We start from the raw sequence: 14,112 nt of genomic DNA on the forward strand, positions 1-14,112 counted from the left end.
TTCACTTCTCTTTGTCTCGGTTACCTCGTCTGTAAAATGGAGATTAAGACAGTGAGCCTCGTGCGGGGCAACCTGATTGCCTTGACTCCACCCCAGTGCTTAGAACAGTGCTTGGCACGTAGTAAGTGCTTAACCACTACCATAATTGTTTATTATTATCTCACTTTCCTACTCCTTGCTGCATTCTCCCCTCCACTGGTCAGTCCGGGTTAAGGGCAATTCAATCAGGTTTATTTATTGAGTGCTTACCGTGTGCAGAACGCTGTACTAAGCGCTTGGTAGAGAACACCATGACAGAATTGGGAGACGTCGATCCCTGCCCACAAGGAGCTTACAGTCTACTGGGCAAAGAGCCTAGGGGCCTGGGGGATGCGTCCTACGGCGGGTGTGGAGGGGAAGGTAGAGGTGGTACCCACATCTTGTCACCAGAAAAGTGCCGCTCTGTCTTCCCTAGGAGGAGAAGCAGGAGGAGCAGAAGGACGCGGAGGGGGAGGGAGACCCGGCCACCAGCACTCCTGAGAGTGAGGAGTGGAGCCCGAGCCACCCTGGTATGGAAGGTCTTGGAAGGGTTAGAGAGGCAGGCAATCTGTGGGCGTGTGTTGGGGCGTCCAGTTGTGGATGGAGGGGAAGGGGATCGTGCCCCATCTCCTGCTCCCATGTGCCACTTGACTTTCTCTCTCTCTCTCTCTCTCTCTCTCTCTCTCTCTCTCTCTGTCCTGCACGCTCTCTGCCTCTCTCTGTCTCTCTCCCTCTGCCTCGCCCTGCTCTGGGCTCAAGTCCTCAGGGTTACCCGTGAGGTCCCTGATGTCTAGGAGGCCCCGTGGTCTCAGGGTGGCAATTCTGATGGTCTGACCTCCAAGCACCAGAACTGGGGGCGGCTGGGAGCTCCAGGGGCTCCTGGAGAACAGCCGCTGGGTGTGTGTGGCGCTGGGTCAGACCCAGGGTCCCTGGGGGATGGGGGGTGGCTGGCGGCGGGAGACAGACGGGTCACCGACGGGGCATTGGATACGTAGCCCGGGAGAGTTGTCAGCTCTCTGAGTCGCTAGAATCGTCAGCTCAGTCCACTTCTGGGTCACCCTCATGAATTTGGTTCGGTCTGAGCTTTTCCTGTGAACCGCCGGGGTACGGCAAGGCAGCCCGCTTCCGCGGGCTGCCTGGGGGGTCTGGGTGGCGGGGTGTTCCCCAGAACACCCCCGGACTGCAGATCAGTGATTCGGGTGGGAGGGGATTGTCGGGAGCAGGGGACATTGCTGGATCACGCGATGGTTACAGTCCACCCAAGAAGCCTCAGGAAGGGCTGGGCCCACCCACACCCCAGCCAGAGCCCACTGCCTGCCCCCCCTGAGGCACAGCCGTACTTCGGTTTGGGGCATTTTCCTCCTGACCCCATGGAGGGGCGGAGAGGGCCGGCCAATCGTGCATGGGGAGGCAGGAGCTCACTGTTGGCTGATAGGAGGCTGGAATCTGAAGTTATCTTCGCCAGACCCAGTTGGAGATGTGGCCGGAATGGAGTGGGACAATGCCCAATGGGGCTAGTGGGGACGCGGGTGCGTGAGGGGCCTTGGGGGATCTGAAGGAGTCCAGTTCCTCTCCCCCGCCCCGGGGGGAGATGAGAAGACGTGGTTACAGAGTCCGTGTGCGTAGACTGATGGACTGCACCACGTGGAGGTTTGTTGTGTCACTTGGGATGCACCTAGGATGACTCTAGCGGGTTTGGGGTGTGGGCGGGAATAGACTTGTCTCCCCTCCACCCTTGATCGACAGGCAGGCAGTGGTAACAAAGGAGACTAGGGTCAGAGTGGACCCCAAGCCGAACCGAAGTCAAACGTGTAGCCTTGTGCCCGATTGAGTCCAGGCCTGGGTTTGAGGGTTGAGGTCGGTCTCCAGCTAGACATGGGTGGGGAAGGAGGGAGGGATGATCCCGAGCGGGGGTGGGTGGGACCTGGGGAGATGCAGCCAGAGGAGCTGAGTCTCTTCCCTCAGGCCCGGGCGGGGAGCCGAAGGACGGCTGGTCGTGGACTGCTTACCTGGCGGAGCACAAGGCCGTCGCGGCGCCTCCCAACCTCTTCCAGGAAGTGAGTGTCGGCCCCCCGAGGAATTGATTCTGGGTGGGGACCAGGGCCAAGTCCAGGTCAGAGTCCCGGCCACTCGGTGGCCTCATCCCTCCTGATCTGACCGACTTCCGCGGTGCCCGTGGTGCCACTGGGTGGGCCTCGTGGGGATGATGCCTTCCACGGTGCCACCGGAGGACAGAACCAGGTGTTCCCCTGCCTCCATCCCCAGCTCCAGACGCATGGCCCCTCTGTCTACTGGAGCAGCCTCAGCCAGCCAGTCCCCGTCCCTCCGGGCCCCCAACTACGCCATCGATAAGACCACCCCACCCGGAGTCTTTCAGTAGGGTGGATCCACGTGAATCCTTTTGGCCGAGGAGGTGGGAGGCTACGTGACCGGTCGGGCTGCCGCCGACCTCTCTGCCCTGCTCCCTGACCCATCGTGCCCTATTTTCCATCAGCACCAGCGCGTAAGCTCGCATAGGAATGGCTTCCGGCCGGGGATGAAGCTGGAGGGGATCGACCCGCAGCATCCGTCCATGTATTTCATCCTCACTGTGGCCGAGGTGAGAGGGCTGCCCCCTCCCCAACCCACCACTCGCCATGGGACCCCCTGCCTCCCTCTCCTCGCCCCGTACCACCTTGGGCCCTGCCAGAGCAGTAGAAGTCTGGGGTGCTGATGGCAGAAAGCAGGGGCGGAGTGGGGACAGCCCCAAACTTGGGGTTGGAGGTCTCAGTGCTCGGGTATGTCTGGGCAGGGCAAGGCTGAACTGGGTGCAATGGGGTCCGGTGGCTCTGGGCAAGAACAGCAGCGTGGCCTGGTGGATAGAGCATGGATCTGGAAGCCTGAAGGACCTGTGTTCTAATCCCAGCTCTTCCCCTTGTCTGCTGGGTGACCTTGGGCAAGTCACTTTACCTCTCTGGGCCTCAGTTACCTCATCTGTAAAATGGGGATTAAGACTGTGAGCCCACGTGAGACAGGGACTGTACCCAACCTGATAAGCTTGTATCTACCCCAGTGCTTAGAACAGTGCCTGGCACACAGTAAGCGTTTAACAAATGTCATCATTATTATTATTTGACGATCCTGGACTCTAGGGGAGGGGAGAAGAGGGAATGGGAGGCCAGGAAAAGGGAGGGGGACAAGGAAATGAGGAGAAGACCCTACCTCAGTGTCCTCCGCGGCCTGCGCTGCCCAGGTCTGTGGCTTCCGCATGCGCCTCCATTTCGACGGCTATTCCGAGTGCCATGATTTCTGGCTCAACGCTGATTCGCCCAACATCCACCCGGCCGGCTGGTTCGAGCGGACCGGGCACAAGTTGCAGCCGCCGAAAGGTGAGTCTCAGACCCGTGGTGACCCTAGGTGGCCCTGGGCGGGGTTCAGGCCCGGGCGGGTCCTGCAGGAGGGCTAAGTCCAGCAGTGCTCCGCACACAGTAAGCACCCCGATAAATATCATTTGATTGATTGAGGGCCTTCAGCTGGAGCTTCCTCCCCAGGTGAGCGGAAAAGACCTTTTGGTTTCGGTTGAAACTAGTCCCAGCCTCTCTCCCCTGGCCCCCGTCTTGGACGGCTGGATGGTCCAGCCTGCGGTCACCTAAGAGGGGATCCTGAACCGAATCGCACCCTCAGAATGGAAGAGCTAACCTCAACCCACTGCTTTCCCCCCCGCCCCCTCCTTGGTCCCAGGAGGCCCCGAGCACGGCCTCAGTGGGGAGCCCCAAGCTGACCCAGAGGGCAGGGCCGGGTCAGGCCCAGGGTCTGGAGAGAGATCTGTGAGCCGGGGGATCTCGGCTGGTTGTTCTTTCAGGCCGGGGCCCAGGCAAGGAGGTGATGAGGGCAAATCAAATGGTTTGCTCCCTCGGGGGTGAGAAAGCCCCACCAGACTCCCCCAGCTGCTGCGGGCCTCCCTCTCCCCCAATCCCCAGGAGCTGCATCCATACTCCAGTAAACACCCATACTTTCTCTCCGTCTGTCTGTGTCCGTCTGTCCCTCTCTGCCTGCCTGTCTGTCTCCCTCTCTGGGAGGGCCAGGCTATAAGGAGGATGAGTTCAGCTGGAGCAACTATCTACGGGTCACCAAGGCCCAGGCTGCCCCGCAGCACCTGTTTGTGACCCCGAGAAGCGTGAGTCCCTCTCTCATCACCCTGAAGCCGGCCCCTACCCAGCCCCTCCAGGATCCCTTGTCCCCAGACCCGCTCAGAACTTGGGTTCCAAAATAACACCCCCCCACCCATCTTCCTCATCAGAGGGGTTGGAATCAGTTGTCCCTAACTTCTCCCCCTAGGAAATCGAACATCCCTGCCCAACCCTTTCATGGAGACTGATTAACCCTCTCCCCCAGTTGTCCCCCTTCCTTGCCAGCAGTTGTGAAGGCCACCGAGCCTCTCCTCTCTAGCCTCTTTCCCCGAGGGCCTCTGTGGCATGCAGGTACAGGGACGGGTGCATGGGGATGAGGGGAAGGGGGTCGGAAACCAAAGGTCCTGGGTTCTATTGCTGACTTAGATCCTGGGATCACATGGGCCTTAATTTCCCCAGATGTGACACAAGCGCACTAGTCCCTCTCCGTCCCTCAGGGGTGCGGGCGGGCCCTGGGAGCTGAACTCTGTGGTTCTGGACTCTGGGGGTCAGGGGTTGTAGGATCCACACAGATGACTTTGTCCTTCTACCCTGAACACCTAATGGACGGGTAACAAGCCCCCACTGTAGTCAGTCAGTCATTCGTATTTACTGAGCACTTACTGGGTTCGGAGCACTGTACTAAGCGCTTGGGAGAGTACAATATAACAATAGACACGTTCTTTGCGCACAATGAGCTTACATCTAAAGGGGGAGACAGACATTAATAGAAATAAATAAATTGCAGATATGTACATAAATGCTGTGGGGCTGGGGAGGAATGAATAAAGAGAGCAAATCAGGGTGATACAGAAGAGAAGGGGAGAAGAGAAAAGGAAGGCTTAATCCTCACAACGATAATTGTGGACTTGTGAATCACTGACTATGTGCCAAGCACTGTACTAAGCGCTGGGGTAGATTCTAGATAAACAGGTTGGCCCTAGTCTCTGTTTCCACCTAGGGCTCACAGTCTAAGTAGGAGGAAGAAATGAAAGATGAGGAAACTGAGGCTTAAAGATGTTAAATGACTTGCCCAAGGTCATACAGCAGGCAACTGATAGAGCTGGGATTAGAACTCGTATCCTCTGCCTCCCAAGACCTGGAGTCTTCCACTAGGCCATGCTGCTTCTCCCCTACGGCAAGCTCCCCCTCCAGACAGCCCCAGGAAAAAGCTCTGCCCGGCCTCTAGATTGCAGATTGTAAGCTTGTTGTGGGCAGGGAACATAACTGTTATATTGTCTATTGTACTCTCCCATGTGCTTAGAACAGTGCTCAGCACACAGCAAGCTCTCAATAAATACGACTGACTGACTGACAGCCTGCTCCAGCCTGCCCCAGCCTGATGGGGAAACGGGATATTTGACGGATGGCTGAGTCCGGGAAATGGGAGAGGACGATAATGACGTCAGGTCAACAGGGGATGGGACTAGAAAGGATGGAGAGATCTAGGGGATGGGGACTTGTAGGTTGTGGGAAGGGACCGGATTGGGGGATGGAAAGGATTGGGACGGGGAGAGTTTAGGGGGATGGAGAGGATTGGGTCAGGGGGAGTTTAGGGGGATGAAGAAGATTGGAGTGTGGGGATTTTAGGGGGATGGAGAGGACTGGGGTTGCGGGAGTTGAGGGGGTGGAGAGGATTGGGGCAGGGGAAGTTTAGGGGGATGGAGAGGTTTGGGGGATGGAGAGTTTGTGGGGGATTGGGAGATGAACAGACAGAAGATCGGGGAGGGTGGCAGGGAGGATGGGGTGTTGGAAGACGCTGGGTTGGGTGTCAGTGTCAGGCCCAGGAGCTGTGGGCTCTGGGGCAGGGACCTCTCCCTCCTTCCCGCAGGGGGTGGCCCCGGCCGGCTTCCAGGTGGGCATGAAGCTGGAGGCCGTGGACCGCATGAACCCATCCCTCATCTGCGTGGCCACGGTGACGGACGTGGTGGACGCGCGGTTCCTCGTCCACTTCGACAACTGGGACGACACTTACGACTACTGGTGGGAGTCCCGAGCACCCCCTGCCTGCCCGCTCCCCTCTGGATCTCCCTCCTCCCCAGACTTCGCTGGTACCTCCTCTGGCCCCCTCTGCGCCCCCAAAACTTTGCCCCCGAGTCCTCTGGCTCCTTGGACCTCCTTCCGCAGGCTCCCCAAGGGCTTCCCCCCTTTTGGGGACTCCCCACCCCGGAGATCACCTTCCCCTCTACAGCTTGTTTGTTCCAGCCCCTGCTGTGGCCCCCAGGTCTGGGCCTGGGGTCCGGAGGGCGGGGGAGCCCCTGGTCAAGAGGCTTGTCAGGGCTAGATCTGGGACAGAACTGGCTACCTCCTTCAGCAGGTCTCCATAGCCTTGGGACCAGCTTCTGGAGGGAGGGAGTAGGGGTTGGGATTGACCTGCTCCTCACCATTAAAGGGTGGGGCTAAAGGCATGGAGAAGAGGGCTACTGCTCCTCAGGAAAGGGGGAAGGGGTGGCTGGCCCCCAAGACCTCCAGGAAGGAAGCCCGACCCTGAAGAGAGGAGGAGGCCCACTCCAGTTCTGTCTTAGGCCCCTTCCAACCCTTCCTCACGCCATGACCGCCCTTCTTCTCTTCCTCTCCCGCCTCTGCAGGCCGGGCTGGGGCAGGCTGCGTGGGGACGAGCCCTGCAAGGCACAGGGATTTATGTCAATCCAGTTGCCCCTCGCCTCCTGCTGCTGCGGTTGCCAGCCGGGGGATATGGGGAGTGAGGTGGGGGCCAGAGCAGAGAGCGGGGAGGGGGAGCCCCTGCTGCCGCACGGAGGGGACCTGGGCTAGGCTCTCTGCTCTCTGGGCCAGTAGGGTGGGGGGGGTCTCCTTGATTCCAGGTGTGACCCCAGCAGCCCGTACATCCACCCCGTTGGTTGGTGCCAGGAGCATGGGAAGCCCCTCACCCCTCCTCAAGGTAACTGGCACCCTACCCTGCTCTCTGGACCCCTCCCCACTGCCCTCAGCTTTCTGCCCCATCTTCCTGACCTCCTGTTTTCTCCCCAACCTGTGGTCCCCACCAGGCTCTCCCCAGTGCCCTCCCTTTCTTTCTGCTTCTCCCTCCTCTTCCCCTTCCCCCTCCACCCTCTGCTGTGCCCCCGTCTCTACCCTGGGCCGGGCCTTGGTCCCTGGGTCGGCCCCTGACCCCAGGGCTGTTGCCGCTGCTTCTTCCACCGTCCCCCCTCACACCTTAAAGCTCAGGAAAGGGAGGGCGTGTTTCCTTCACAACAGAAACCAGGCCAAGGGGCTGGGAGAGAAGCAGCATGGCCTAGTGGGTAGAGCAAGGCCTGGGAGTCAAGAAGACCGAGAATCCCATTTCTGCCGATTGTTGTGTGACCTTCGGCAAGTCGCTTAACTGGGTTTCCCCGCTGTAAAATGGGGATTAAATCCTACTCCCTCCTACTTAGACTGTCCACGGGGTCAGGGTCTGTGACCATCCTGATAAACTTGTATCGACTTCAGCGCTTGGAAGAGGGCTTGATGCATAATAAGCACTTGACAAATACCATAAAAAATGGGGGTCAGTCCAACCTAGCCTGGTCTGCAGCCTCAAAAGCCCCTCTGGCCTTCTGCGACCTCCTTGGCTCCTCTTGGCAGCTCTCGCTTTCCCTCTCCTCCCTCCAATTGGGCTGGGGAGTGGGGAATCCTGGGTCGCCCCCCACCCCTCCCATCCCTCCAGATCAGGGAGTGTCTCTGCCTGTATAGCCCCTGCCACCCCCTCGTTCACCCGCCTTGTCTCCTCTGCCTCCAGACTACCCGGACCCCGACAGCTTCAGCTGGGAACGATACCTGGGGGAGACCGGGGCCCCTGCCGTGCCGGCCTGGGCCTTCACGGTGGTGAGTGTCCGTTCATCGTCGGCCGTTGCTCGAGCCTCCCTCTCTACCTTCCCAGTGCTAACCTCGCCCTCAACCGGGGCCCATAGGGACCCTTCAGCCTGGGCCCATGGGAACCCTTGACTGTGAAAAGGGCCTGGAGAGAGTCAGAATCTCTAGGCCGTGGAGGGCGGCAGGTTGCTGGGATTAGGGGACGGCAGTTGGGGGGGGCAATAAGAACAGGATTGTGGGATGGGACTGGCCAGGATGGCGGACTTGGCACTGATTTGGTCAATATAGGAGGGCCCAGGCCCTGTCTTTCTCCCAGCCTGCTACAAATCTGAGGTAGCAGGGCCAGGACCTTCCTGCCCCCGCCTTCCTGGGTAGGAGCAGGACAGTAGGGGGTTGGGGGAGAGGCTGCAGGACCTGCTCCAGTGGCTCTGGGGGTTTCTACCCTGCCCCCACCTCACTCTTCAGCAGGACAAGTGGTCCCATCCCTGGAGGGAACGGACAAGTGTCTGCCAGGAGATGGTGCTGACCTTTCCTGGGCCCCGGGAGGACTGAGAGGTGGTGCCCCAGGGGTTGGTCGTGTGTTCCTGGGGATGCCCAGGGGCCCGCAAGGGCTGGACCTGGTCCTGTGTGGCATTTGGGATCAGACCGTCCTCACAACCCCTTCCCCAGAGACCCCCCCACGGGTTCCTGGTGAATATGAAGCTGGAGGCTGTGGACAGACGGAGCCCATCCCTCATCCGGGTGGCCAGCGTGGAGGATGTGGAGGACCACCGGGTCAAGGTGGGGCTGGCCAACGAGGGCCTTGGCTCGGGGTGGGGCGGACGCTGAAGTTGAGGTGTCCCCAGCATCTTCGAGCCTGAGATTTCCCTGTGCGGGAGGGGAGAGGATGCAGGAGACTGAACCCGAGAGGGTTCCGAGGTCCTGGGCAGGGACAGCGTGAGGAGGGTTGTGGGACCCTCCTCCTTCAGTAAGCCTGGGTCTCTTCCCCGTCTCGGCGACCCCATCTGGGTGGTCGCCCAGTGGGCCCAAGAGATCGGGAATGTTGCCTGAAGGATCTGGGGGAGGTTTTAGGGGGGACCACAGGGACCCACCCATCTCCTCGGCTCTCCCGCTGCTCCGTCAGATCCATTTTGACGGCTGGACGCACGCCTACGACTTCTGGATCGACGCCGACCACCCCGACCTCCACCCCGCGGGCTGGTGCTCCAGGACGGGTCACCCCCTGCAGCCCCCTCTCCGTGAGTACCTCCCCCCCCAGCCAGAGGAACCACCCCAGCCCCTTTCAGTTCCCCCTCCTCCTCAGCAGACTGTCCCCACCATCTCCTCGGGGCATCTTCCCATCAGCATCCATTTCCCCCAGCCATCCTCAGGGCCTGGGAGTCAGAAGGACCGGGGTTCTGAAGCCGACTTTGCCACTTGTTGGCTGTGTGTGACCTTCTCTGTGCCTGTTACCTCATCTGTTAAAAGGGGATTAAGACCGTGAGCCCTTTGTGGGACGGGAACTGTGTCCAACCTGATTACCTTGTATCTACCCCAGTGCTTAGAACAGTGCCTGGCACTTAGTAAACACTTAACAAATACTGTAAAACCCCCAAACACTGCTGCCCTCCGCAGTCTGCCCCCTCCAGTAGTTCCCCAGCCTACCCCCTTCATTCATTCATTCATTCAATCGTATTTATTGAGTGCTTACTGTGGGCAGAACACTTTACTAAGTGCTTGGGAGAGTACAGTACACCAATAAACGGACACATTCCCTGTCTACAACAAGTTTACAGTCTATAGCTAACAGTCTAGAACTTATAGTGAGACACGGCTGCTCCCCACCCTCCCTTTCCACGGACCCAACCCCTTAGTCTGGGCCTCAGGGAGCATCTGAGGAAGCCCAGCCAGTAGGCCTGCCCCTCTCAACAGCCCTGACCGTGTTTCCGCCTTCTCCTCTCCAGGACCCAAAGAGCCAGGCTCCTCGTCCTCACCCCCTGGGAGCTGCCCCGCTCTCAACTGTAAGAACCTCCCACCCGCCAAGGGGTCCAGATACAGCTTTCACCACAGGTGAGTGAGCGGAGCAGTGTCCAAGCCCAGCAACCTCAGAGCAGAGGCAGGGGCTGCTCGCATCATCCTGCTCCCTTTCTATCACCCTCCTCCTCTTCCGAGTCCAGCCCCCCGGCCGGGCTTCCCAGAATGGTAGGTGGCCTCTTCCAGAGAGTTCCGGCCTCCAGCCAGTGGCCAGCAACCACATTAAAGCTCAACAACTCGACGGCGGAGAGATCCGACAGACGATTACTATCCTACGATTACTCTCCCTCACTCTCCGCCAATTGAAGGCACGTCTCCTCCAAGAGGCTTTCCCTGACTAAGCCCTCCTTTCCTCTTCTCCCACTCACTTCTGTGTACCCAGACTTGCTCCCTTTATTCATCCACCCTCCCAGCCCCACAGCACTTATGTACCTATCTGTCATTTACTTATTTCTATTGATGTCTGCCTCCCCTTCTAGTCCGTAAACTCGTTGTGGGCAGGGAATGTGTCTGTTTATTGTTGTATTTTATTGTCTCGAGCACTTAGTACAGGACTCTGCATACAGTAAGCACTCAGCGAATATGATTGAATGAAGTGAATGAGTGGATGGCCCTGTGGACATCGGAGTGGAGACCAGACCCAGGAAACCAGAGTTATAAAATAAGTGGCTCATTAATAAGGCATGGATTTGCACAGTTAAAAAAAATTGTCGGGTGGATTAGTCAGTCAGTTGTATTTATTGAGCTCTTGCTTTGTGCAGAACACTGTACTAAGTGCTTGGGAGAGTACACTATAACAATAACAGATACATTCCCTGCCCACAACGACCTTACAGTCTAGAGGGCGAGACAGACCACTAGACCATACTGCTTCCCCTGGAGGTGAGGGGATTGGGGGCCGGGCGGCAGCGGAGGGTTTGGCTGAGTCCCAGGGGGTCCAGATCCCCGAGGGGGCCAGCCCGCCTACTCCTGCCTCGTCTCCCCCTCTCCAGGAAGTGCCCTACGCCGGGCTGCGACGGCTCGGGGCACGTGACGGGCAAGTTCACGGCTCACCATTGCCTCTCCGGCTGCCCCCTGGCCGAGAAGAACCAGGGCCGGCTGAAGGCCGAGCTGTCGGACGCCGAGGCCTCGGCCCGAAAGAGGAACCTCATCGGCTTTTCCCAGAGGAAGAAGTCACGACATCATGGGCGGTAAGGGGCGTGGTGGGAGCCGCAGGGCTCCCGGGACCACCCGCTCACCTCTCTGGTCACCCGTTCCCAGCATCCCCTGAAGGTCACTCAATAATATTTATTGAGCGCTTACTATGTGCAGAGCACTGTACTAAGCACTTGGAATGTACAATTCGGCGACAGATAGAGACGATCCCTGCCCGTTGACGGGCTTACACTCTAATCGGGGGAGACAGACAAATACGATAGCAATAAATAGAATCAAGGGGATGGACATCTCATTAACAAAATAAATAGGGTAATAAAAACATATATATAAATGAGCAGACGAGCACAGTGCTGAGGGGAGGGGAAGGGAGAGGGGGAGGAGCAGGGGGAAAGGGGGCTTAGCCGAGGAGAGGTGAAGGGGAGGGCAGAGAGGCAGCAGAGGGAAAAAGGGAAGCTCAGTCTGGGAAGGCCTCTTGGAGGAGGTGAGCTCTCAGTAGGGCTAGTCCTCTGCCTTGGGTTATTTTCTGGCACCCTCACCCAGGTCAGCCCCTCCTGCTAGGGACTCGGGCTGGACCTGCTCGAAGCTCCTCCTGGCTCTCAGAGTCGGGGGCGCTTGTGGAAAGGGAGGGGCGGGGATGAGGCAAAATGGCAGTAGGAGGGCAGGCCCGGCCGAGAGGCCTGAGGAGCTACCGCCTCTCTGTCTTCCCAGGATCGGAAGGCCACGGAAGTACAGGAAGCTCCAGCAGGAAGACTTCCAGAGTGAGTACGAGGGTTGCTCCCAGCTGGCAGGGGAGGGGCTGGGACTCCGGGGAGTCTCAGGATAGAAGAATGGGAAGCTAGACTGTAAGCTCACTGTGGGCGGGGAATGTGTCTGTTATATTGTACTCTCCCAAGGGCTTAGTACAGTGCTCTGCACACAGTAAGCACTCAATAAATATAATTGACTGACTTCTAGGAATTTAACCCCAGCTCCTCTCCAACCCTAGTTTTGCAAGTTCCTCTCTTCTCCCTTCTTCCTCTCCTTCCTCGGGGTCTCCTCCCCAGAGAAGGCCCAGCAAGTTGACCCCCCACCTGACTGGTCAGGAAAATTCCCACATCCAAAGGCCCCTGGTTACTCCGTTCATGGTTGCGGACCCTGAATCTTGGAGTCTTAGAGCCTATCCCAGCTCTGCCACTTGTCAGCTGTGTGACCGTGGGCAAGTCACTTAACTGCTCTGTGCCTCAGTTACCTCATCTGTAAAATGGGGATTAACCGTGAGCCTCACGTGGGACAACCTGATTACCCAATATCTACCCCAGGGCTTAGAACAGTGCTCTGCACATAGTAAGTGCTTAACAAATACCAACATTATTTTTATTAGGGTTAGTGGAGACTAACAGAGGTCTGTTTCTCCATTCTCTCCTTTACTTAACAATGATAATAATAATAAAAAAAATTGTAATTGTGGTATTCGTTAAGCACTTATGTGCCAAGCACTGGGGTAGGTACAATCAGGTCAGACACAGTTCCTGCCTGTGTGGGGGGTCTTGGTCTAAAGGGGAGGGAGGGCAGGTATTTAATCCTCATTTTACAGATAGGCAAATTGAGGCAAAGAGAAGTGAGTTGCCCAAGGTCACACATCAGATAAGTGGTAGAGCTGCGATTAGAATCTAGAGCTTCTGTCTCCTAGTTCTGTCCTTTGTCCCCTAGATCACACTGCTACTCTAACAGAGAGGGAAATAGAGAGAAGGGAGGGACAGAGAGATAAATAGAGAGAGAGAAGGGAGGAAGAGAGAGAGAATTAGAATTAGAATCTAGAGCTTCTGACTCCTAGTTCTGTCCTCTGTCCCCTAGATCACACTGCTACTCTAACAGAGAGAGAAATAGAGAGACAGAGAGAAGGGAGGGACAGAGAGAGAAAGAGAGAGAGAGAGAAGGGAGGGAGAGAGAGAGAGAATTAAGGTACTAGTGTCTCATTACCACTAGAGTCAGGAAGTTCTTCCTAATTCTGGACCTCAATCCCTCCTGCTACTGTGTTCTCTCTTGCTCTGTCTTCCAAGAGAATACAGGACACCCCACAATTCCTGCTATAGCTGCAAAGATTATCCCTGAGCCTCTGTCTTCCTTCCCTCTACTGTGAAGCAGGATGTTTTAAGGAGAGTTAGTGAAAGCTGGGTAACTGTTTGAAGGCAGTTGCAAAGGATGGATTCCTGGGGACCCGTCAGTGGCGGAGATAGATTTATTATAATCACAGAGAATGGTAAAGGACAATGGGCGGTATATTCCCGTCAAACCATCGGCCTGTTTCTCCAAGTGACTTTGAGCCCCCGTTGGAGATGGACCGTATGGGTGGATCTCCTCCAAGAGGCCTTCCCTGACTAAGCCCTCATTTCCTTTTTTCCCCAGTCCTCTCTCCATCGCCCTGAGAGGGTCCCTTTATTCACCACCACACCCTGCCATCCCACAGCACTTATGTATTTCTCCGTAATTTATTTCTATCAATGTCTGTCTCTCCCTCTATACTGTAAGCTCGTTGTGGGCAGGGAATGTGACCGTTATATTATGTTGTACTCTCTCAAGCTCTTAGTACAGTGTCCTGAACTTGGTAAGTGCTCAGTAAATATGATCGATTGACTGATTAGATGGGCCATTGGTCAAACCCGGACTGGTTTTAAACTTTTCATCTCATAATGGTTATAATAATAATAATAATGGTATTATGGTAGAGAAGCAGCGTGGCTCAGTGGAAAGAGCACGGGTTTAGGAGTCAGAGGCCACGGGTTCTAATTCCGGCTCCGCCGCTAGTCAGCTGTGTGACCTTGGGCAAGTCGCTTAATTTTTCTGTGCCTCAGTTCTCTCATCTGTCAAATGGGGATTAAAACTGTGAGCCCCACATGGGACAACCTGATCACCTTGTATCCCCCAGCGCTTAGAGCAGTGCTTTGCACATAGTGAGCGCTTAACAAATACCACAATTTTTTAAAAAAAT

The 14,112-nt window shown here is 57.0% G+C and overlaps 1 protein-coding gene across 2 annotated transcripts in view; it reads left to right on the plus strand.

The window, feature by feature from the left end:
* The window catches only part of L3MBTL1 (L3MBTL histone methyl-lysine binding protein 1), a 35,109-nt gene that overhangs the window by 13,102 nt on the left and 7,895 nt on the right, over nt 1-14,112 (plus strand). The window contains exons 8-20 of one of the 2 annotated variants that reach the window (XM_029071089.2): nt 455-548; nt 1,984-2,075; nt 2,513-2,617; nt 3,251-3,386; nt 4,077-4,174; nt 5,998-6,149; nt 6,989-7,065; nt 7,900-7,985; nt 8,643-8,753; nt 9,097-9,211; nt 9,917-10,022; nt 10,979-11,176; nt 11,853-11,902. In XM_029071089.2, the coding sequence (XP_028926922.1) occupies nt 455-548; nt 1,984-2,075; nt 2,513-2,617; nt 3,251-3,386; nt 4,077-4,174; nt 5,998-6,149; nt 6,989-7,065; nt 7,900-7,985; nt 8,643-8,753; nt 9,097-9,211; nt 9,917-10,022; nt 10,979-11,176; nt 11,853-11,902 (1,420 nt within the window). The remainder of the gene's footprint in view (nt 1-454; nt 549-1,983; nt 2,076-2,512; nt 2,618-3,250; nt 3,387-4,076; nt 4,175-5,997; nt 6,150-6,988; nt 7,066-7,899; nt 7,986-8,642; nt 8,754-9,096; nt 9,212-9,916; nt 10,023-10,978; nt 11,177-11,852; nt 11,903-14,112) is intronic. The other variant, XM_029071093.2, reaches the window with a different exon arrangement.

Source organism: Ornithorhynchus anatinus, chromosome 8 (genome assembly GCF_004115215.2).
Source record: "Ornithorhynchus anatinus isolate Pmale09 chromosome 8, mOrnAna1.pri.v4, whole genome shotgun sequence".
NCBI classification, from domain to species: domain Eukaryota; kingdom Metazoa; phylum Chordata; class Mammalia; order Monotremata; family Ornithorhynchidae; genus Ornithorhynchus; species Ornithorhynchus anatinus.